The 26,101-nt window shown below is 42.1% G+C and overlaps 1 protein-coding gene across 1 annotated transcript in view; it reads left to right on the top strand.

The window, feature by feature from the left end:
* The first annotated feature begins 225 nt into the window (after positions 1–225).
* LOC137296921 (S-crystallin SL11-like) overlaps positions 226–26,101 on the top strand; it is a 42,963-nt gene continuing 17,087 nt past the window's right edge. The window contains exons 1-4 of the mRNA XM_067828821.1: positions 226–508; positions 21,960–22,052; positions 23,626–23,741; positions 24,094–24,198. Of these exons, the coding sequence (XP_067684922.1) occupies positions 376–508; positions 21,960–22,052; positions 23,626–23,741; positions 24,094–24,198 (447 nt within the window). The 5' untranslated portion in view covers positions 226–375. The remainder of the gene's footprint in view (positions 509–21,959; positions 22,053–23,625; positions 23,742–24,093; positions 24,199–26,101) is intronic.

The raw sequence follows: 26,101 nt of genomic DNA, 5'->3' as shown, positions 1-26,101 counted from the left end.
TAACGGCGGTCAGTTGAGCTCGAACCAAACAGAAGTGAAAAGTGGGAGGCGGGCAGTGTGTTGTCAAGCCCAACCGGAAGCTACGATATGGATGGCAAGGTTAAGGAGGTGAGAGGACCAGCGGACTGTCCAACCGGACTCAGAGCTGACCGCCACACCGCTTTCGATTAGTTGGAACGTGACGTAAGCAGACCACGCTCCACTACAAGCGGCCTGAGCCCCGAGGATAGGATCTTGACTGTAGCGGAGCGGGTGGGCCGCGATACATAGTTCAGGGTAGCGAGCGCCCGACACCAAACGCCTAGCGAGGGGGACGGTCGCTCGACGGTGTACCGTGAGCTCGGAAAAGCAGGGAGGGGCAGGTCGGCAAAAGGCATGGCCTGTTATAGACTTATATATTTCAACGTGAGAGGGAGGGCGGAATTGACTCGTCTGTGCTTTGCAGCCGCAGGGGTCAACTTTGACGATGTGAGAGTCCCCAATAATGAATGGGCAGCAATGAAATCGAGTAAGTATTTTATTTTTTTACTACAATCTCCGTCCGTTTTTCTCAAAATTAAGGTGTTTACTACTGTTTATTGTTATTTCTCTTTTTATCACCTGGAAAAATTCGCCGTGCATTGCAAAGCCGGTATGAGTGGACGCCGCGATGTCATACAGGGGTCACAGGGTGCAAGTAAACGATCCCACTGATCGCGCTGAGGGGACATGAGACGTTTGAAACTGGGGACGATCACAAGTGTGTTATACGACCCCGGAGTCAGTCACGCATCGTCGGCCATCAATAACGTCCAAAATGAGCTTACTAACACTCTCCCATTGTCGATACAACGATGTGTAGTGTTAACCTCTAAGGTCCGTTCTGCGGAAAATATTTCCTCCCTTGTCTGTCTCTCACAATGAAATATGATATATTCTTTTCAGGATTTTTGTCGTTGAAAAGTAGTGTTTAGTTATCGAAGCGGGCGCAAACGAATAACCCCCGTTCATCCTATTCACCGTCAAAAGATCCCTTCTTCGGCCTTGAGTGTAATATCAGCCATTTATTATTTTGGGAGGGAATTGTGTGTTGCTTGAGATTTACAGACTCATGCGTACGTTTCGGCGTTGTCATTGAAAGTTGAAAGTTGGAAAGTTGCAAAACCTTTCACTACCTGTTCACAATACTCTGTGAACATTAAATTGAAATATGCCATTCAAGTATCGTCAGTACTCAGGAGGCTTAGACTATTTATCATCTTATATAGAACAAGGTTTTCTATCTATCAGGTCCCTATGTGACATTATTGTACCAGAAGTTTGTCAATCGAATGGTCACGAGTGGGAGTCAAAATGTGCAATGATAATGTTTTTAATGTATTCTCTGAACACTAAATTGAAATATGCCTTTCAAGTATCGTCCATATTAGGGAGGCTTAACTAGTAAGCATCTTACATGTAACTAGGCTTTCTTTTATCCAACAAGTCTAGGTGTGACATTTTTAGTCACGAGTCTTACTGGAAGACAAATTGTGCAATAAAAATGTTTTTCTTTTTTTGCGATATGTAAAATAGTTATGAAACGTAAAGATGAGGATTTGCCAGTATGGAAATGAACGCTACAGTCACCCTCTCTCTCTCTCCCTCCCTCTCTCTCTCCACATACATACATACATACGTACGTACATACATACATACATACATACATACATACATACATACATACATACATACATACATACATACATACATACATACATACATACATACATACATACATACATACATACATGACGTTTAAACATGGCACTTTTTGTTTCCACGACTGGTGCTCGGCATAGGGGGTTAAGCAGAAATTGATAACCTGGGAGAACACTGTGTTTGAGTATTGTATCAACGATAAACAGTGACACTGCATCTCATTAGGTTAGAACTATAGAACGAGACAGCCACGCACGCACACATACACGTGGCTGTGCAAGTGCAACAATCTGGAACGCTATGTTAATCCAGTTTAACTTGACCTCTGCCGTAAAACGATACAGTGCTGTCATCCCGCGGAGAGCATTGCACTGTCAGGCGTTCATTTCGAGTCGTAATCTTTTGTTTGATCTTTCAATAAGAGGAAATGCCTCAAATATTTCCTGCTACCGTTTAGCTATGACTATATTGCTCACCATTTATTATACCGTAAATCACCCCGTTTAGTTCCACGTTTGCGCGTCCGTCGTGATCTGCATATATATGGTGCGTTTATACGCTTGATGGTTTTAATGTCGCGTTTATTCAATAATTAATGTGTTTCATGATGGTATTTACGGTGTAATGATGTATTTATCTGTCTTGTTATAAAATAACGCAAACATTTCGATCGCGTTTTAGATATAACAAAATAATCCGTTAAAGTTTATTATTTTTTTTTTGGGTTTTGCTGGTTTTCATTTTAGCCGATGGTTATGTAGAAAGTGAGTGAGTGTACTTTTACGCCGCTTTTAACAATATACCAGGAATATCACGACGGGGGACACCAGAAATGGTCTTCACACATTGTAACCATGCAGGGAATCGAACCCGGGTCTTCGGCGTGGTCAGCAAACGCTTTAGCCTCCCGGCCACCCCGCCGTCTCGTCTATCCCACCGCCCCAGCTGCGTAGATATTCTCAGAACTTGCTGTCTCTCTTCCGATCTGTATTTTGACTGAGGCAAGGAGGTCTTGTTTGACCCACTGTTTTCATTCAACTCTCGGGGCGGTGGAGCAGTCTATTGGTTAGGTCGTTCGCTCATCATGCTGAAGACCCAGGTTCGATTCACCACACGGGTACAATTTGTGAAGTCCGTTCCTGCTGTCCCCTACTGTGCACGTGATATTGATGGAATATTGTTAAAAGCGGCGTAAAACCAAACTCGCCCATTCAGTCCTTCAACTGTCGACGAAGACTAATTTCGTAATTCCACGTGGTACAATGTGTGACGTGTTTAAGTGACGCAATAATACGAGGATACTGCTCAGTGTGACATTAAAACTTTCAGCTCCATCACCAGTTGAGGAGTGACTAAACAAATCCGATTTTAGCACCATATGCGTGGGGAACAGCACAAATAATACTCCACACATTGCTCCCACAAGGGGAATCGAACCCAGGTCTTCGTCGTGACAAGCCATCGCTTTTTAACTACTGGCTTCCCCCCACCGGTTAGGATTGCCAGGTAGCTGTCATGACTGGTTGTCATAGACCGTAGGAGTGAGTATGGCATTACGCCGCTTTTAGCAATATTCCCGCAACATCTGAGCGTGGGACACCAGAAATGGCCTTCACACATTGTACCCATATGGGGAATTCCGGGTCTTCCGCGTGGCGCGCGAACGCTATAACATCTAGGGAACCCAAACCCCCCGTAGAACGATATCAGAGGAAGGGATATTGGAGATCTATACTCTCCCAAACATCTTGGCTATTTTGTCTCACCAAATCATCAGGATTTTGTATGTATGTAGATATATATATATATATATATATATATATATATATATATATATATATATATATATATATATATATATATATATATATATATATATAGATATATATGTCAATAACTATTCTTGTGGAGGAGCCCATATCAGGGCGAGTATCATAATCATAGGCTTGCTTAGAGCAGTATTGTGCCTTGTCTGGATTCAAACCTACATATCGGTTGTGATGAACGAAAGCCTTAACCACAAGGCTAACTCGCCGGCTCAGCACCGATTGGTGCTATTCTATTAATGTCGGTATTTGAGGTACCATCTGAGACCAATAAATGGTGTTGACATGTAACAGATTTATGGCAATATAACATAGTGGGCAGAACGTAGCGCGGTGGTCAGGTTTTCGCTTATTGCGCTGAAAGCCTGGGTTCGAATCCCTACATGGCCCAAAGTGAGTGGCCGTGTGATAATTAAGGACGACCTTTCAAAAATCACTGATATTGATGTATAACATGGGGTCATTCTTGGGTGAGATGTTATACAGTACGATAGACCTACTTTCCTTGGATGTAACATGATCTATGTTATCCTCCATAGTTGAGGGGCCGTGGGATACCTAGTTTTCAAAGCGTTCGCTTGTCACGCTGAAGATCCGGGTTCGATGTCCCAGATGGGCACAATGTGTGAGGCCGGTTTCTGGTATATTGCTAAAATAGGCGTAAAACTGAACTCACTCATTCCTAGTAATTTCATGTGCCAAGAATACTAACAAGAAGTAGAATCTTTTTATGTGTTTTGGTATGACAAACTGACCGGCACTTGAGACAGATGGTCTTTCCATTACACCATGTGTATGATCAAATTAAGAAATGGTAGTGAATGAGTGAGTTATTGAATAAATGACTGAATGAATTATTACGAGAGAAGTGGCGTAAAAACATGGCCACTCACTCACTGAACCGAAACCACTCACTCACTCACTCACTCACTCTTTGTCCGCATCGCACTCCCTCTATGTTTGACATCATCTTGTTAACTGCGGATAACATCCAGTTAACTGCGGATAACATGCAGTTAACTGCGGATAACATCCAGTTAACTGCGGATAACATGCGGTTAACTGCGGATAACATGCAGTTAACTGCGGATAACATGCAGTTAACTGCGGATAACATCTAGTTACTTGCAATTGATGTGGCTGACACATATATGCTTGTCATTTATATTTGAGCGACAACTGTATTGATCAAAGCAGAGTCCGGGTTCAGATTCCGACTACACCATAAGTATGTGTTTACAAATGACAAGAATCCCAGTTCTCATCAACGACAACAGCATGTTTTACCTGTAATACTTTGACCCGTGAAGGTCCCGGGGTAGAATAGGCCTTCAGCAACCCATGCTTGCCGTAAAAGGCGACTCATCTTGTCGTAAGAGGCGACCAACGGGATCGGGTGGTCAGGCTCACTGACTTAGTTAACACATGTGATGGGTTCCCAATTGCGCAGATCGATGCTCATGTTGTTGATCACTGGATTGTCTGGTACAGACTCGATTATTTACAGACTGTCGCCATATAGCTGGAATATTGCTGAGTGCGGCGTAAAACTAAACTCACTCACTGTAATACTCTGCTCTATATTGGCGACGGTGGGGTTCCCCAGTAGCTCAAGAGTTCGACCATGACGTCGAAGAATCGGGTTCGATTCCCCACATGGGTACAGTGTATGCGGACTTCCGGTGTCTCCCTCCTCGATATTACAAGGTTATTGTTAAAAGCGACGTTTACATTATTGTAATACACATTGTATACACTTGACTCGCTAAACTGACCATTTCATATCCGCATTGTTGGATATCTGGTGTGGTTTCTAAATTTCATACGCAGGACAAATAGTTGCCTTGTCATCGATGTCTTCAGTACCTTTCTACAAGGAAACATTTTTGGTCCTACCATCCCCCTCTTTAATGTGGAATTTGTGGATTCAGTGATTTCCATGGGAGCAACATCGTGCTAACTAGGAAGGTTTCACTGCATGCTAGTCTCTGAAATAAACAAAGTTTAATGAAAAAACTCCATAGTAAAAACAAATAATATAATGAAATGGAGCGCTGAGACTTTCTTCTTTCTGAAGCTAAGGGAATCGAGTCTTGCCACATTTTCTAGACTTGATTGGGCTTTCATGGATATATTTGCTTCAGGGTCCGTACAACGGACTATCTGAACTTGTCACACGAAGGGTATTCTCAGTCAGTGTAAAGTCCGTTTCAAGAGTGTGATTTTAGTCTGTATTTGAGAACCACTGTATACTATTGACCGACCTCTACTTTTGTGGAAGCCTCGATGACTGCGATTTGGTGCCTGACTGTCAGAGGGCTGTTCGAATCCCGGATGGGACTCAACCCAACAAATGGACTATAATCTGTACGATACTGAGAAAGTGTAACCCAAATATGACATATATATTACTTGAAAATCCTTGACAAAATACTTCCCTTTGGCATGTTCTTGTCGTGAAAAGACAAGGCAACGTGAATCGAAAGCCTCATGAACTACTCTTTCGCGGGACATTCTCTAAAAATTTAAATATGTTCAAATGTATTTTCAAAGCACCCAGGACTGTCTCCCGATCTTAGAGACTTTCCACACAAAAAATAAATCTTTCACAGTTCTCCGCCGCCATATAGCTGGAATATTGCTGAGTGCGGCGTAAACCTAAACTCACTCACTCAACCTTCACAGTTCTGGCCTCGCCAAGACTAGATCACGCAGAGCATAGTTCTGGGTTCCTTGAGGATTTTATTGTTCATGTTGATGAGATATATTTTTTGTCAGACAACTTACCCTCAAGAATTAATTTGTAGCTATTACATCGGTCGTGTAATGTTAATCTTATGTCTCTTCTATCAACAGCCAGTTGGCAAAATACATGACAGTGAGTGAGTGAGTTGGGTTTTACGCCGCTTGTAGCAACATCCCAGCACCAGGAATCGGACTTCACACATTATACCCGTGTGGCGAATCGAACCCGGGTCGAGCGAACGCTTTAACCTCTGGGCTACCCCACCGCCCCAGAATCTGATTCAAGCGAAGTGCACGAACCTGACCCATAACATAAATACCTATCGCGAAGAAATATGAGGTGCTGATTTAGGGATTTATGTTAAGAACATTCGTAAGAACCGCGTTGACGAAGTGACAATTCATAACAGTCACCAACTGGGTGACAAACACCTATTGCCAAGTATCGTTACCAATGACACCTGTTCAGTCGTCACCTCGTCACTCAGTTCCGTCACGTGACGATATCGAGTCACTGTCTTCCACCACGTAACCCTAACCCTAAATACATGTACTCCACCACGTGCAGAAACCGATACGCTGTCGATCCGTGTCACGTAGACTTTGTACCGGGCTTCAATATGCACATACTCACGCCGCGTTGCCTCTCGCTGGCTCACCTTCCCTTGTCTTGATACTCATGCTCATTGTTCGTACTGACTCACCTGTTTCGGTGCAAAGCACTAAAAAAAACAGTTTATTTATTTTGGGTGACCAAGAGCCATACCATAATCACTCAACATTACATGTCGACAAAGAAAGGGAAGAATTTAACTTCCTCGTTCCAACTTCCATAGTAGGATATCTTTCCACGTGCGCTCATAAACCACATATTCAATATTTAATCTATTCGAAAGTAATGGCCGGTCTTGTACAAGATTCGATAATATCGCCATTAATGGGCAATTATCGGGCTAGATCACCACCGTTACCTCCTAATCAACATTAAATTTAAGAGCAAGGTTTTTTCCTAATGTCTGCAGTTTGCGCGTTGTGTGTTTCTACAATCGATATCCCAGACAGTCATAGCTCGAATTGTGAATAATTTTACTATGAATTTTAAAACTAGATACATTATTGAACGAAATAAAGAACCGAGAATTACGTGTATCCGAGACTCGATACGTTGACATGTGTTTCATGGTAATTTTTCCCCTTAATAAATATTTGGTGACATAGGAGATTTGGCTCATTGGAAAACTCTTTATTATAAGTCAGCTAGCTGTATGACAAACGAGAAACTGATTCATAGTCATTAGAAAGCGAGACATTAAAAGGGCCAAAGCTGCGACAGTTTTAGGTGTGATATTGAACGAAAGCAGTTTTTTCATTGCAGATACTGCAAGGTATTTTTTTATCTCGTAGGCCTGATTGTGTGTCGTTCAAGTGTACACTGAATTTGTACATGTAACGGACCATGGCCCTTTGTGGAGGATGCAGTCCTGATGAATTGGCGGTAAAATTCAAAAAGTGAAAAGATAAGAATGAATCGAGTTTAAAAAGTTGTTATAGTGATGAATTGTTGACATTACGAACGCGATTAGTGGTATATGATCGAACTATTACTGAGTCGATGAGTTCGCGACCAAGCTTGACTAACGGGATCGGGTGGTCAGACGCGCTGACTTTGTTCACACATGTCATCGGTTCCCAATTGCGCAGATCCCTGCTCAGGCTGTTGATCACTGGATTGTCAGGTCCAGACACAATTATTTACAAACCGCCGCCATATAGCTGGGATATTGCTGAGTGCGTCGAAAAACTAAGCTCACTCACTCACTCGATAAGTTCGCTTTGTACATAATTTTTTCATATTGATCGTGGAAATGGCCCTCAGCAACGTATGCTTGTCATACGTTGCGAATAACGCTCGCTGTCCTTGTTCACACATATCATCGTATCCCATTTACGTAGATCGATATTCATGCGGTTGATCACTGATTGCCTAACCATAGTCGATTATTTACAGACGGCCCCCATATAGCTGGAATATTGCTAAGACTAAACTCACTCACTGAAAGCGCCGTAAAATTATTTTCGGGTGTGTGTTGTAGCACCCCGTAATAAGATGTACGTTGAATGTCTTTTTTTTATGGAAACTACGCATTCCGTTTTCTCGACACAAAATATTCTCAGAAATACTATTTGGTAAAGTAACTTTCCCTCAAGAGGTTTAAGAGATATATTCCTTTGCCTTGAAATAACTTTCATAACAGATCCTTCTCACGATGGCATAGGAGCAATAAAAACACACAATTTGATATCCAAAATACGGAAAATTCCACGAACAAAGAATAATTTGTTCTTGCAAGGGCGTGATTAAAGTTCAAAGAAGGAAAGATTAGACGGGCTGGTGCCTGACTAACCAAAAGAAAAACATGGCCCCTATCTGCTTATGTTACTTCGAGAGGAGCTTGGGGCTTGTTTAGTCGAAAGGGAGACTATCAAAACAGCACCATTACCAGCTCTAGGTTCACTGGTCGAAGTCACATAAACACATTCGTATCTACCGGCATAATCTTTCTTTTAATTTACATCTACCATAGCGACGAGCTCCACATGGTTGAGATGGTTCGGTGAAACACTGCTTCCATTGAGAATCTCGTGGTTTTCTCGAGGCGTTCGGCGAAGGTTAACGGAATCAGGTTAATCGGCGAAAACTCCCGATGTATTCTGAGTGTCGGTTAGACGATAGTGTTTCTCTAGTTGCACAGTGGAATGGTTGAGTACAGTAAGTGAACTCAGGCTTCGGCACTGGGTGCAGCCCAATTCTCGTAATGTCTGCTTCTGTTTCTTGATATCAGCGTCATTATCACGGAGATGTCGAGGTGAAGTGCTTCCCGACGAGGCGGTAAGCGTTGAAGGATGGTGGTTCTTAAAGCGACACTGACATTTAAAAAAAATTTATTTACGCGATCGTTTGTTTTATGCTGTTTCTGTCAAATATAATTTCCACTGCGTCCTTCTTTGTTTAAACTCTGTTATGTTTGTTTTTTAATAATCCGGTTTGAGTTTGTGGAGTTTCGTTGTTCCTTTACATCAGCTTCTTCTGGCTTAATTTTCTTTTTTATTCATTGTGGGATTTTGTTTTTTTTACTCAATTAAGGGTTCACTTGTGTGATGAAATACAAAATGAATGCTATTTAAAGTATCAATATGATTATTTTCATTTTGAACTTTTAAATGCATACTTTGTTCCTCCTTTGTCATTGTAACTGTTTAGTATGACCTGGTAAGTTGGAATCTGGTATAAATGGAACTTTAGACCTTTAGTCCGCACTTACATTGGAAGTTATGACCTGGAACATAGTTTATAAAGGATCTGTTGAAATCAGTACAGTCAGGTTGGTGTTCTGGGTACTGACCCACAAAGCGTTTGTATCTCTAAGCCATTCGAAAACTGTTACAAGACGAATAGTTACGAATAGCGGTCCTTGGACTAAGACTAGGACTAGGACTATGGTAAACTATAGAGTTACGACAGTTCGTAAGACTATGGTAAACTATAGAGTTACGACAGTTCGTAAGACTATGGTAAACTATAGAGTTACGACAGTTCGTAAGACTATAGTAAACTATAGAGTTACGACAGTTCGTAAGACTATGGTAAACTATAGAGTTACGACAGTTCGTAAGACTATGGTAAACTATAGACTTACGATAGTTCGTAAGACTATGGTAAACTATAGACTTACGACAGTTCGTAACGTTACGAATGGTAAGATATATTCCCAGATATATTCCCATTCCACGGGGATGCTTTTGACTGTGGTATATTTCCGGTTCAGCGTATCGAGGTGTTAATGCCTCGAAGACGGATCTGTTCATATCCGCATAAACGTAAGTTCATCTTGTGTAGTTTATCGCAAGTTTGTATCACGATTGTAAGTATATACATCATAAACATTAAATGGTTGAGCTAAAACCGTTTGATGCAAGGGTAGTAAATCGCCAGGTTGAGGGACTACATGAAGGGATTCGTAGTGAAGCTAAAACTATGAATTAATCTCTGCATCCTGTAGAACGGGTCCGGGGCAGACCGACGAATGCAGTTAAGGTTGATAGGTTCACGCGATCACGCAGGAACATCACTAGACCACGACACGATGTCATCCATCGCCTGCTGGGTAACTATGCAGTGTTTGTTGTACTTCCGCTATCAGGAGCACTGGGCCTAGACTTTCGGAGCTCTCTTAGCGCTAAGATTGTCGTAAGTGCCATACATTAACATTAACTTACGACTATCTTAGCGCTAAGAGAGCTTCGAAAATCAAGGCCCTGGACCCGGAGACCAAGGCCGTCTTAGCGCAATGAGTCGTAATTCTGTGTATTACAGTTACCGACGTTTCGTAGAAAGGGCCCCGTGCTTTTACTCACTTCAATCAGTGGAGACTATAGACGCTGCAGATTATTCCTGCTTCAAAATACATTTTAAACCAGGGTCTCGTGTCCCAAAGGGACCTTAGTACTAAGGTAGGTGCAACTGAAATACTTAAACATAGGCTAACATGGCTTTGTGGAACCGGTCCATAGGACCGAAAGGAGCTTAGTAGGTGAAATTCTTTGACCGCTTTCGCAAGTCCTTTTGAAGAATCCAATCTTTGCTCTAAGTGAATCTTAACTATCTTAAATCTCGTTCTTTTGCAACGGCAGCATTGGTGCTGAAGTCACAGATGACGTGTTCAAGACGCATTCAGCAATGAATAATCCCCCAACTGCTATTGAAAAATAACATGGATCACCTATTGAAAAGAAGCCCTGGTTGAATAATGACACGTATACATTTTTTATATTTTTCAATACTTGAAGTACGTTAACAGCGTAGAAACAACGAGGGTCATTTTTCAAAGAAGGCATCTTATCAACACGTGATCCGGGTACCTTTTCAACGCGGGTATGTTTTCAGTCTTACACCGGCTCTAATTATACTTCTCTGTACACCGCGCAGGCATCCATAAAGATCCGCGTTAGAATGGTCTGTAGCAATCCAGCTTGTCGTAGGATGCGACCGGGTGGTCAGGCTTGCTGACTGGGATGTCACCATCTACCATCTGCGTAGATCGATGCTCATGATGTCGGTCCTTGGTTTGGAACGTTGCCGAGTGCGGCGTTAAACAATAAGCAAACAAATATGAGCGGGCTCTAATGTAAAAGCCTTACACCTGGACCCAACCAAAGAACCATGCCCTTAATAGAGATCATACGGTATTTTTGTCCACATTTAGTGAATGGGTTCCATACGAGGGATTCTTTCCCTGACAACCTATGAAGATCTATTAACATGTCGTGGTAGCTTTAAACCTGCTGTCGCGGTTTTGGAGCGGATTACTGCCAAGAATGCAGATACCGCAGACAATACCAAAATACTTGACATCTTCTTAAGAATTCTTCACGTCGGGTTCCCAGATATAATGAGTACCACTGAGCTGGTTCCTGTAGAGCAGCGCTGACGCAAGAGAGGGATTGGTGTTGTTGTTGAAATCGCATTTTGTCCAACTCGGTTATTGCGGTGTTTTGCTCGCGGCCGGATCGGTGTTTTCGCTGCGTGTAACTGGTATTAACCCGGACGGTGGGGTAGCCAAGTGATTAAAGCGTTCGCCCATTTTCTGGTGTCCCCTGCCGTGATATTGCTGGGATATTTTGGAAGCGGCGTAAAACTAAACTCACTCACTCGCAGGTGAAGGACCTGGTGTGGTTCTGTCCTTTAAGCTGGAGTATAACATGGCCTGGCGTCCGCTAAATATGGGGCGTATACTTTACAACCTATATCGCTGACATTCAAGAAAGCCCTGTACCGCACAGAAATATATGTGTATGCCTAAAAATGAATATATGTGAGATAAGAGAACGAGTTCTGCATCTACGGGACACAAAGAGATCCTTTATATGCGAAAGCTCGGAGTTTGTATTATCACACTTTAAATCATATTAGTGGAAAATAGGGAAACCATTGTATCGTATAGGTGCGATATTGAGACTTTTAGTCTTATTCTACCAGGTAAGTTATGTCAGAAACACATTTTATATCCTGCAGATATCACACAGAAAGGACGTGCTTTATATCCAGAAGGTATCACATAGATTAACGTACTATATATACATCGTGCACTTGTCACAGATTAACGTCCTTTATATCCCGCAGCTGTCACATAGATCAACGAACTTCGTATCCTGCAGGTATCAGATGCAGGAACGCCCTTTGTGTCCTGCAGGTATCAGATGCAGGAACGCCCTTTGTGTCCTGCAGGTATCAGATGCAGGAACGCCCTTTGTGTCCTGCAGGTATCAGATGCAGGAACGCCCTTTGTGTCCTGCAGGTATCAGATGCAGGAACGCCCTTTGTGTCCTGCAGGTATCAGATGCAGGAACGCCCTTTGTGTCCTACAGGTATCAGATGCAGGAACGCCCTTTGTGTCCTGCAGGTATCAGATGCAGGAACGCCCTTTGTGTCCTTCAGGTATCAGATAGATTGACGCACATTATGTCGAGCAGGTATGACACAGATTAACGCACTATAAATTGTATGTCCTTCAGGTAGGAAATAGGCATACGCTATGTATCCTACATATACGATCTACAAAGCACGCGGCATATATCCTATATAACCGAAATATTTGGTCCGTACATTATATCCTGATGTTACGAGATAAGAGCTAACGAATGACCATTTACACGAAAAGACGATTGCTCAACTATAAATCGTTATATAATCCCTCAGTCCACTCTAAACGTACCTTATGCTATCCATTGGTCTCAAGGATTTAGAGGAATTTGACCAAACATACTGTCAAAATGTATGCTTTGATTTGATCATAAATTCACGGATATAAAGGGATTTAACCATGCTGTCAAAATGTATGCTTTGATTTGATCATAAATTCAAGGATATAAAGGGATTTAATCTTGCTGTCAGAACGTATGCTCTGATTTGATCATAAATTCGTTGCATGTTGTGAATCGTTTCTGAGATAATGGGAGGACTTGCCACCAATTAAACAACTCCGTTTCGCCCGACAGGTCAGCCAAAAACGGTTCCCATGGAAGAAGAGCCCCTTGGCATTTCTGAGAACAGGAAACACTTGTAACTTTAGTATGTTGTGTAGTACTTGAAATGTCAAGAGCTGAGGGAGGTTAACGATCAGTCCGCACAAGACGTATGCGCGTTAGGTGTTTCCTCTCGCCTTTACCTTGTGTACATGTGTACAGACACCTTCACGTAGTGTACATGTGTTTGGACACCTGTACGTAGAGTACATGTGTATAGACACTTCTACGTAGGGTACATATGTATAGACACCTTTAAGTAGTGTACATGTGTATGGACACCTTTAAGTAGTGTACACGTGTTTGGACACATTTATGTAGTGTACATGTTCATAGACACCTTTACGTAGTGTACATGTGTTTGGACACCTTTACGTATGCAACCCACGCCGTCAGATCACAGTCAGTTACTCACGCCGCCCCAAATCACTGCCATAATACCCACGCCATCAATGATTACTGTCATGGTATTCACACTGTCACCGTTTAGTGTCATGTTACACACTCCATCAACAATAACCGTCATGTTACTCACACCATCAATGATCACTGTCATGTTACCCATACCATCACCGATCACTGTCATGTTACCCATACCATCAATGATTACTGTCATGTTACTCACACCATCAATGATTACTGTCATGCTACCCATACCATCAGTGATCACTGTCATGTTACCCATACCATCAATGATTACTGTCATGTTACTCACACCATCAATGATTACTGTCATGTTACCCACACCATCAGTGATCACTGTCATGTTGCCCATGCCGTCAATGATTACTGTCATATTACTCACACCATCAATGATTACTGTCATGTTACCCATACCATCAGTGATCACTGTCATGTTACCCATACCATCAATGATTACTGTCATGTTACCCATACCATCACCGATCACTGTCATGTTACCCATACCATCACCGATCACTGTCATGTTACCCATACCGTCAATGATTACTGTCATGTTACTCACACCATCAATGATTACTGTCATGTTACCCATACCATCAGTGATCACTGTCATGTTACCCACACCATCAATGATTACTGTCATGTTACCCATACCGTCAGTGATTACTGTCATGTTCCCCATACCGTCAGTGATCACTGTCATGTTAACCACTCCATCAATGATCACTGTCATGTTACTCACAAAATCAATGATCACTGTCATGTTACTCACACCATCAATGATTACTGTCATGTTCCCCCATACCGTCAGTGATCATTGTCATGTTAACCACTCCATCAATGATCACTGTCATGTTATTCACACCATCAATGATCACTGTCATGTTACTCACACCATCAATGATTACTGTCATGTTCCCCATACCGTCAGTGATCACTGTCATGTTACTCACTCCATCCATGATCACTGTCATGTTACTCACACCATCAATGATCACTGTCATGTTACTCACACCATCAATGATTACTGTCATGTTACTCACACCATCAATGATTACTGTCATGTTATTCACTCCATCAATGATTACTGTCATGTTACTCACTCCATCCATGATCATTGTCATGTTACACACGCCATCAATGATTACTGTCATGTTGCACATACCGTTAATGATCACTGTCATGTCACCCACTCCATCTATCGTTACTGGCATATTACCCACACTGATAGCAATTACTGTCTTGTTACCCATTCCGTCAGTGAATACTGTCATGTTACCCATACCGCCAACGATTACTGTCATATCACACACACCGTCAGTGATCACTGCCATGTTATCCACGCCATCAATGATTACTGTCATGTCACCCAGGAAGTCAACGATTACTGTCATGTCATACACGCCATCAATGATTACTGCCATGTTACTCACACCGTCATTGACCACTGTCATGTTACCCACGCCATCAACGATTACTGCAAATGCTACACGCAGTCAACGATTACTGTCCTGTTGGCCACAGCGTCAACGATTATTGTGATCAGGTTTCATACGGTGTCAACAATCACAGTCTGTACGTCAAAACAAAAATGACGTCATCAAAGATGACTGCCACATCACAGTGACGTTCCACTCGTGTCAATAGCATTTGCTGCGGCACACCACATGCCTGTCATGCATCAAACGTAATTCACAATTACGAGACGCTCACTGATAAACGAGAAAAAAAACTGATTTTGCCATGATGAATTTAACCCTGCGATCCGCTATTATAGTCCGCTTGTGCGTATAATTACGGAGATGTATTGCGAGACCTCTGCAGTCCGGACACCGTTAAACCGGACCTTTCTACGGAGCCACGGTTACACTTTAAACGACATTGCAACGGTAGCGTAATTAATTAAACCGGGCGATTTGAACGAGAATGGTATACCAATAAAAATGGTATCGTACCATTGTGTTAACGCCTGTCACGAAACAGTTACAATGCCACTCTTTGATGTTTATTATCCCCGAGTAATGATGTTAGCGAGTGCCCATTAACACCGTCACATCACTGGTACATTACACATAAATCCCCGTCGACATTAAAACTGCTTTTGTATGAGTTCAGCTGGTACGACGGGTTCAATGGGCAGACGCTGCTGAAAGCCAATTTTACCATTTCTTGTTCAGGTTATGGCACAGGTTTGTTTGTGAAACAGGTCGACTACAGTATGAACATCTGTGCGTGCACGTGGGCCTCTTGTCTGCAGTGCATACCCAAAACAAACAGAACCAACACTAACGGATTGAACACATCGAATGCAAGGGAAGCATACTTGCCATGTCTGTATTATGTGGCCAGTTCGTAATTTTTGGCAGTCTCGGTTGTATGACAAGTCTGTCTTATTTGGCAAGTCTATTATGTGACAAGGCTGTATTGTTTTGCAAATCTGTCGTTTGGCATTATGAGGCAAATCTGTATTATATGGCGAGTCTGTATTATTTGGCAAGTCTGAATTATGCGCGGAAAGTCTGTATTATTTGTCAAGCCTTATTTTTTGGCAAGTCTGTATTATGTGGCAAGTCCCCTATATTTGACACGTCTGTCTTATATGGCAAGTCTCTTATGTTTGGCAAGTCTGTAGTATGTGGCACGTCTGTATTATATGGCAAGTGTGTATTATGTGGCAAGTCTCTTACATTTGGCAAGTCTGTATTATTTGGCAAGCCTGTATTCTGTGGCGAGTCTCTTATGTTTTACAAGTCTGTAGTATGTGGTTATTCTGTATTATGTGGCAAGTCTGTTTTATTTGACAAGTGCAGATTACTGCTGTTTCGGAACATGAAGTCCCTGGTCTCCTTTTCAATATATCTTTTTATGGTAATTTATGAAATTTATGATTTCAGAGACTGGATTTTAGTCTGGTCTGGAGCTCCGTCAAATACAGCTTGCACGCCTCAGCAAAATACTTGCAGTTTAATCAGTTTTAACGTCACGCTAGTTCGTGATAGGATCTGGGGCTTGACGGCGGGTGTCGATGCTATCAAGCTTGAGCTATTTTTAGTCCAGCTGATGATATCATGATACTTGTCAAAACCACCTTAATGCAAACGAAATATTTTAGAGCTACCCGCCTTTTACAGACCTGAACATGTTTGTATCAGGTGAACCAATACACTACACTGAAATGTGACATCTTCTGAACTTGGAACTTGGAAGACGATGTGACGTAATCCCTATCGACACAGTAGTACTCTGTCTGTCTCCAGTTGCTGAAATTCTCAGCTCACAGGAAGTATCCAAGGTATCTCGAGTGAATGAGTTTAGTTTTACGCCGCATTCAGCAATATTCTAGCTGTTTGGCTGTTCAGTGAACTTGAGACTTGCTTTCACATTATTGTCTCATCCTCGGATACCAATTCTGTATTTGGTGAAGAGATGTCACCTCTTCTCACAGCACACGTGTCAAGTCGACTAATCGATCATTAAGGGTGGCGTGAGTGAACGAGTGTTTTAATCCTGAGTCGTATACGTACTCAAGCTTTTCATATCACCGTAGCAAACGCTCGGGTTTCTCCAATGCCTGTTTCAAAAGTGCTATAGATAGGTGCCATCGTTCCTCAAGTTCACTCGGGCCGCGAAAATACACTTTAAAAAAACCGAAAAACCCAAAACAAAACCAAAAACCAAACGAAAAAAACAACACTAAAACGTCGACAGGACTGAAACATGATCCAACCAGAACCGACACTGCCACACTTCGTACACAGTTCTCAAACCTACCCCGCTACACTCTGACTGCCATCTTTTGTATAGATGTGTCAGCCAATGCCACGCCAGGTCTCGCCAGGTCACGCGAGAGCGGGCAAGCCAGCTGCCACGTTGAGACGTTGACCTTCATTCTTCGGTCACGTTATCAAGTGTATATACAGAAACCGATTCAAGGCCCCGCGGTGCAAGCAAATGAACCAAATGCACTTCTTGTCAACTGATGTTATTTTGAACTCCCATTGTTATGAATCCTCATACACGATAGACGTTTGATGTCGCCCGAAAACACCTATGTGTAATGTTTATGCTAGCCGTTGAAATACTATGCCAAAATCTCGCGAAATACGACCTTTATTATACACCTTTAATGGGTGTTACAAGCAGAACCAAGCCACTCGGTGCGGGGTTCTGAGTGCAGATGGAATAGGGCGTGTGTTTTTTTATACAGACAGACAAGAGACAGATAGATTTACGACAGTGTAATCGTGATCACGACCCAGTGACCTGAACATTGACGTGGTTGTGGTATCTATATCTGATGACGGTTGGAATTGAAAACTGTCTGTGTCTGTGTCTGTGCCTGTGTCTGCGTCTGCGTCTGCGTCCGTGTCCGTGTCTGCGTACGTGTCCGTGTCTGCATCTGCGTCTATATATCTGTTGCTGCTTACACCAGCAAGGGTGGCGGTAGCCTCGTAGTTAAAGCGTTTGCTAGTCACGCCGAAAACCCGAGTTCAATTGCCCTCGTAGGTACAATGTGCTGAAGCCTGTTTCTGGTGTTCCCCCGTCGTGATATTGCTGAAATATTGCTAAAAGCAGCTTTAAACTAAACTCGTTTAATCACTAGTCTAGCTTGCGCACATATTGCATTTTCAGCGCTTTCCCCCTTACGTACAATGCCAGGATTTACAAAGGATAGCACTCACACATATGCAATATCCCTGCCCATGGAAGCCTTAACGTCCTTATGTTTGGTGCCGTCAAGGATCGAGATGGATACTGAAGGCAAAGATGCAGTGAAACATATATAGCTGGGTCAGTGGAAATTGCACATTAACTGCTGATTTACTCAAATCAACATCAAAGTTTGATTGTAGAAATCTATAAATATATAGGTTTCAAAGAAGGAGAAACATTCAAAACTCGTACATGCTCTTACTTACCGTTAGTGTCCCACGCTGCTAATTTACAGTACGGGATAGACATAGACAAGACAGTTCTGTTTGATAGCATCTGTAATACATATAGCGTGTCCTGCTTATTCTGGACCTCGTTTAACCGGACTTGCCGTGTTCGTACAGGTAAGTTTTTTGTTATGAAAATTTTACTCTTATTAGTAAGGAAATTCGATACTTTCTTCATTGTACATTTTCAGTGTGTATGTTCTGAGGTAACCGGACTAAGGTGTAGTGTGTTTGCTCCTTTAAGCAGAAACAAACGAGCGGGATTATCGCGCAACGGTGCATTTTTTATCTGGAACAAAAGCGTCCGGCCAAGCGGGAACTCCCGATTGGTGTATCTCTGGAGTATGTATGTATGCTTGTATGTATGCATGCTTGTGAATGTGTTTGTGTATTTGTCCGCGTGTGTATGTTTGCACGCAAGCGTACATGTATACATGTGTGTATGTTACATATGTCTTTGTTTCTAGCTTGTGCAGCACCTTTGTAAACCAAACGTTAACAATCACGACAAACACACGGTCAGGTAGCACAGTAGTTCAAGTGTTCGCTCGGGTTCGATGCCCCATTTTGACAAGCACAAGTCCGCCCCTTATCTCCACGCCGTTACACCACTATATGGAAGCGACGATTGTTAAATCCACCACACGCGCTCGATTTCATGGCCAATTATTAAATTACACATCGCTCGTCTTGTATTGAAACCGCAGTGAACCACGAGCTTCAGTGTAAAACACGACATCGTTAACAGATAGGAAATCAGTTCTATTCTAAACGCCGTGGCATTGCTCACTACAGATTTGAAAGAGTTAATTCAATCCCAGTTCATGGTAAAACTATTTCAGGGTGCATTAGATTCATTTCACAATGTAATAAACTACAGGTGTATAACACGCAGACACCGCAGGTTATTCCCCTCCGAGAAAGAGACTAATCCTCGGCTATCCGGTTCGGGTGAATTCCACCACCTGCTCCACCCTTTCAGCTTCTTCGTATACCTATTACAATCCACGTATCAGGTGAATCATGTTAAACAGAGATGATACTTAATGCTTTTTCCGACGATGATTTGTGGATGGTATATGTTGAAGCTATTCAGTTAGCCCTCTTTTTTCTCTCTCTCTCTCGATGCTGTTTAAGGCATTCGACCCGAATGACACATCATTTACGTGTGAGTTTTGAATAGGGACTTGTGGAGGGTTTTGACACCCTACGAAATATGAGTCGGCTCCGACAAGAGGCACCCGGTACACTCCAACCCATCCTCATCAGTGTTCGTTTGCCCGTCATTTTCCAGAACGAGGCTCTCTCTCAAGGTTCTCATACGTACAGGTAGTGCTGAAAAGCTTGCACTCGTCGACATTGACGACCCAAGTCTGTTAAGAACACGAACGACATGAGCTTCGACCGATACCTATCTATATTCTACGTGATTTAAATTAAACACAGCTGATGGTAAGAGGGCGAATAATGCCTTCGTTCCAACATGCATTGCCCTTCTCTTGGTGCGATGAACAAAGTATGGATGACTGGACGGGTCATTATCTAATCCTTAAGCACTGTCAATGGTATTGTCTGTGACGGGTTCAGCCAACGAGAAATAATATATATACAAATAACTATGCAAATGTACGCGCATATAATGCTTCCTTATTATGCTTCCTTATTAAAGAGTGAACCGGGGAATGGGGGTTTATGTCCCATAGCTTGGACTTGTATGCAAGGACTGCGTGAATTGATTCAGACGTTTTCATCGTGGCTCGGTATTAAATTCCATTTAATATGTTTCCAAGTTGAGAATCTGAATGAAAGATGGCAATTCTTTAACCTGGAAAATATGACATCGTTCCTTTTTGAATCAATTGTCGACATTAATTGTAGGGTCACGAAGGAAGTCCTTTCTAAATTAGCGTTCTGCGGCGAGAATTTTAAGAAAAACGTTCTGACAAGGTTCAAAGTCATTTATTTTGTATATGAGAACGACTGTATATATTTCGAGTTTGCATATTTCCCTGCATTAAATGGATAATAAAAACTCGCATTATGCACCAAGAGACGTGTGTGCTTTGAGTGCGTGTTTTCTTCAGGTGTTCCAAGACGCCGATTAAAATAGACCACTTGCGCTCCAGGCTTATTGCCGTAAAGTGACATTTTAGAATGCATTTAATTATTATTATTTATGGTGGTTGTTGCAAACGCTGATTGCTATGTACCAGTAGCCCCCCTGATAAAGAAATTTAATTAACCTGGGTCACTGTGACTACAGCAACTCGTTCTCTCAGTGCAACGCGTGATAAATGACAACTGCCAGCTGCATTAATATCTAGACGGACATTTAGCATCACGAAGTTAGCTTTTGTTTTAATTTATTATTTTGTTTCCAGAAAAGAATATTGTAAGTACGGAGGGGTGGCGTTGAGAAGCTTCGTTTGTACTCAGAGGTGTCTTTTCTTAAAGGGTTTATCTCGTTACCAGCAACACCTAAATTCACTACCTGTAGTTCCTGTTGTCTGTACGTTGTTTGGATACTCTGTAGTTCGAGGTTCTTGATTTGACGTCATTTAACGTTGTTTACACACGCATGAAGCGATGTTGTATTTTAAACCTTCCGACATACTGGTTTTCTAAAAATAATGTGAACACATGGTTCTTAAGAAAATGTGAATATATGGTTCTTACAAACATTGTAAATACATGGATCTCAAAAACAATTTGAATATATGGTTTTTGAAACCAGTGTGAATACAGAGTTCTTATAAACAATGTGAATGTATGGTTCTTAAAAGGAATGTGAATATATGGTTCTTAAATTTAATGTGAATATATTCTTGCAGGCCAATTGTAAAATACAGCAAAGGGGAATTTGATAAATTTTATGATTCGTCAAAAATCTGTTATACTCAGTATACCCTGATATTTACCCTGTGATATTTAACATCATATTTCTATGATAGCGTCAACGTTATTAAAACGTCACGCAAATGTATTTTGCTCCAAAGATGGAAAGTTATGTGATGAGTGTTGCTTGTGGTTAACGTCTGTCTTTCGACCTTCAATTCGTCGTAAGCACTAAAGTCATGGCGTTCGCCGTTGACGTCCAAGAATGGAGTTCGAATCCCAGCATGGGTACAAGGTTAAAAGTCGTTTTCAAGTTTCACCTGCCGCGACATTGCAGGGTTATTGTTGATTCGCAAGACGGACATATATTCACTCACATTTATTCATTCACTTACTTGGCTGACCACATTCAACGTTTCTCTTTCAGCCACCCGTTTTGGGATGTTACCCATCCTTGAGGTAGACGGCAAAAGGTTTTCACAGAGTTTCGCCATGGCGAGATATATAGCACGAGAACACGGTGAGTTCCCACGTTACCCTTTGTTTACCTTTTATTTTCAAAAATGTTAAATCCAATTACTAAATCATTGGTAATGTGTTAATAATCCCCGTCTTATAACATATTGTCCTCATACGTTACGATTGTGACATTTCTTAGTATTAAATCTTGATTAGTCTTTCTGCGGCACTCTGCAGTATTCCTGCTATATGACAGCGATATGTAAATATTCAAGACTGGACCAGACAACCCAGTGGTCAACAACATGAGCATCGATCTAGGCAACTGGGATATGATGACGTGTGTGAACCAAGACTACGAGCCTGACCATCCAATGCTGTTAGTGGCCTCTACCGACAAGCATGAGTTCTTTGTCCATGTAGAATTAGAACGCCAATTCTAACCCGGTCCTTCTCCGGTGGTGGCCATTTTGAACATACTAAAGTATTGTAGAAACTTGAATGGTTTCATGTCTTTCGAAATATCCACCACCTGATTTGTTGACCATCCGACCACACACGGTTCAGTACCGTTCACCCAGCATAATGTGACGCCATTATTACGGCAAACAACGAATGTTCTACTCGACACCACTACAGTCGCTGCAGTCGATGACGTACATTTCAATTAAAGTCAACAAAGTGTTTTCTGGCTTGGCAGAACGAGTGACAGGAATCTGGCCCATGTGTCACGAAGCGTATGTGAACGTAACTCTCATTTGTGTAACATTGCGCTACGGAGTCGTAAATATACGATGGCAATGTGGAGGCCGGTGAAGGGTAAAATAGGCCCTCAGCAACCCATGCTTGCCACAAAAGGCGACTATGCTTGTCGTAAGAGGCCACTGACGGGATCGGGTGGTCAGCCTCGTGTACTTGATTGACCCATGTCATCGGTTCCCAATTGCGCAGATCGATGCTCATGCCGGTGATTACTGGATTTTCTGGTTGTCTCGATTATTTACAGACCGCTAGAATTTTGATGAGTGCGGTGTAAACTCACTCACGCATTGTGAAACGTGGCCCTGGGTCGCAGCAAACCATCCATGAATGGCCCGTTCTTGATGGTGAAAGGTCCCAGATGTATCGGCCATAAGCTATCATAGCGATGCTTGGTCCTAATGACCTTGAACCCCCAATGATGCCAAGTTGACGATATCATAGACAAAATCGAGCAATTGTGCCCTGAGGCACACAATTCGTTCCTTGCCACTTGAATTCAGATTATATGTGAATCTTGGAAAGACGACTTTCCAAATGTACTTTCTTAATTCAGTGATTTGTAACGATCACATATGTCAACAATTTGTTCAAGACCCGTTTGAAAACCCAAAACTGCAGATGTAAACTGCTTTTCCAAGAAATGCCAAATATATCGTCTTTCCATTAAACATATTGTTGTGAGGTTTAGTTGAACAGTGTATGGATACAATACTGCAAAGTCCATAATACTTTGAGCACTTGAGTTAAATCAAGCTGAATACCATTTCCATGTTTGTCGTATCAAGATATGCCCTTACCCCTAGCCTACGTCATAACCCATGCTATGTAACGACTAAGCCGGTTTAGTATACTTGTGCTTATCATTTTTTCAGGGTTATACGGTAGAACGAATCTGGATATGCTTCAGATCGACGAGGTAGTTGGTCTTGCAGAAGACCTCAGAGACTACTTCGTAAAGATTTACCACGAGAAAGACGAACAGAAAAAGGTAGGAGTAGACCCCCAATTGCCAGACCATTGGATACATAACGTTAACCGTTTCATGTTTTATGAACACAATCTGATTTGGAAAATTCGCACAAGTAAAACGTTTCGACACTGCGGAGTTTCAATGTATATGAACACCAAATATATTTGTAAAACATAGGTAATACTGATTTCCAAATTACCCAGGAACCAAAACTTGAAGGTATGTTGGAAAAGCCAAGTTCCCTTTAAACAATAGATAATGTGACATTTAGCTTAGGGGCATACTTTGGTCATACCGCAAGAATGTAATATCTCGCCAGCCCAATTGAATATTAATGACCTTTCAATCATATTTATTCTCTGAATCACAGAATGCGCTCCAGGACAAGTTCGACAAAATAGACCTGCCCCGGTTTTTAGGTTATTTCGAGAAGTTGCTCACAGATACGGATTCAGGTTACTTTGTTGGAAACAAGGTAAGACGGGGCTATCGGCAAAACCCATGTCTTCTGGCAATAAATAACAACCAAGGATGCGTCATTGCTTATCTGTCTTCATGTTTATTATGCGACTTAAATATCAATATACGTTCATGTTTATGGCCTTTTTACGAGGTAATATGTTGTAAAGTTCTTGTTAGACGTTTTTTTTTCATTTTCATTGGTAAAATCTACGGAGTCATAAGGTTACCCGGTTCTCATCGTTCCGAAATGCACTTCTCAAGGTCATGTGGTTACTGCACGTTGTTGTAACAGCCTCACCCTAATCTCGTCCGGATAATGTTCGGATGTGTATGGAGGATTGGGACTAAGAAAAAGTTTTGCTTCAGTACTTTGGCGTACTTTATTGTTTCTGTTTCTGATGTGATCGCTGTATATGAAGGTCACATGGCGTCATGCAGACCTGTATCATGGCGTCATACAGAATTGGTGCATGCAGTCATGCAGAACTGTTACGTGGTATCATGCTGAACTATTGCATGGTGTCCTACAAAACTCTCACATAGTGTTCTCCAGAACTGTCACATGGCGTCATGCAGAACTGTCATATTATACAGAACTGTCACATGGCGTCATGCAGAATTGTCATATTATACAGAACTGTCACATGGCGTCATGCAGAATTGTCATATTATACAGAACTGTCACATGGCGTCATACAGAACAGTCATATTATACAGAACTGTCACATGGCGTCATACACAATTGTTACATGGCATCTTGCAGAACTGACACATCGTACAGAACAGCCACATTTATTCACCACATCAAATATAGGAATAGGCCACACATAGGCAGTGTTCCATTGCCATGTCCCTGCTAGGAATATAATAATCGCTGGACTAACACTGGATATCCCTTAACCTTGGTCCCATTCTTCTTGCATTCTGCCCCCGGTCATGCAGGTTTGTACTCCGTGTCCTGCTTGTACCTTAGTGCGATCAGCTAGGCCGATAGTGCCTGACACCCGGTTCCCTTCAGTGAATCACATGTGCCATAGCGACAGTTCAACCCTCGGAGCTTTAGTAAAATAATAATAATAATAAGTGTACTTATATGGCGCCTCATCCACATCACTAAGGGACATGCTCTAAGCGCATACACTGAACATCAGTGACTCCAGAACTCCAGAACATTCCTACGTGTATCCTGTTTTCGTTATCATTATGTTTCAACCTACTTGAGATCGCTACAACCTTGGAAATACCACACTGTCACTAAATACTATTTTATGAGACGTCGGAAAGGAATTTGAATCAGATCGGATGTCGTTCCTCTGAAATTGGTTGGGCAAGACTTGTCTGTATTGGATTGTCTCCCACGGTAGCCTAAGTCGATCGTTGGGGTTTTGAATTCCATCTTCATCCACTGACGACTTCTCCAACCCATCTTTGGGTGTATCTCCGAAGTTTTGACATCGACAGCACCCCCCGAAGTACGCTTATCTACATGTGAGAACATACGTATTCGACAGGATAGGTGTAGGTGGTGGCATAAAATTCCATTCAAACTGAATTAGGGGCGGTTGGGTGGCACAGTGGTTGAAAGGATTCGCTTGTTACGAGGAAGTTAGTGAGTGAAAGTGTTTAGTTTTACGCCGCTTTTAGCAATATTCCAGCAACATCACGGCGGGGGACACCAATAACGGGCTTCACACATTGTACACATGTGGGGAATCGAACCCGGGTCTTCGGCTTAACGAACGAACGCTTTATCCTCTAGGCTACCCAACTGCCCCCGTCACGAGGAAGACTCGGTTTCGACTCCCAACATAGATACCCAAGAGAAATCCCATTTAATATTAACAAAGGTTGGAAAAAATGAACAAGCTGGTATGAATTTAGTTTCAATACGAAGTGTTTACACTCAAAACAAAATC

The sequence above is a fragment of the Haliotis asinina genome, chromosome 9 (assembly GCF_037392515.1).
Source record: "Haliotis asinina isolate JCU_RB_2024 chromosome 9, JCU_Hal_asi_v2, whole genome shotgun sequence".
Classification (NCBI taxonomy): Eukaryota; Metazoa; Mollusca; class Gastropoda; order Lepetellida; family Haliotidae; genus Haliotis; species Haliotis asinina.
Note: the sequence above shows the minus strand (reverse complement) of the source record. Positions and strands in the feature narration are given on the sequence as shown.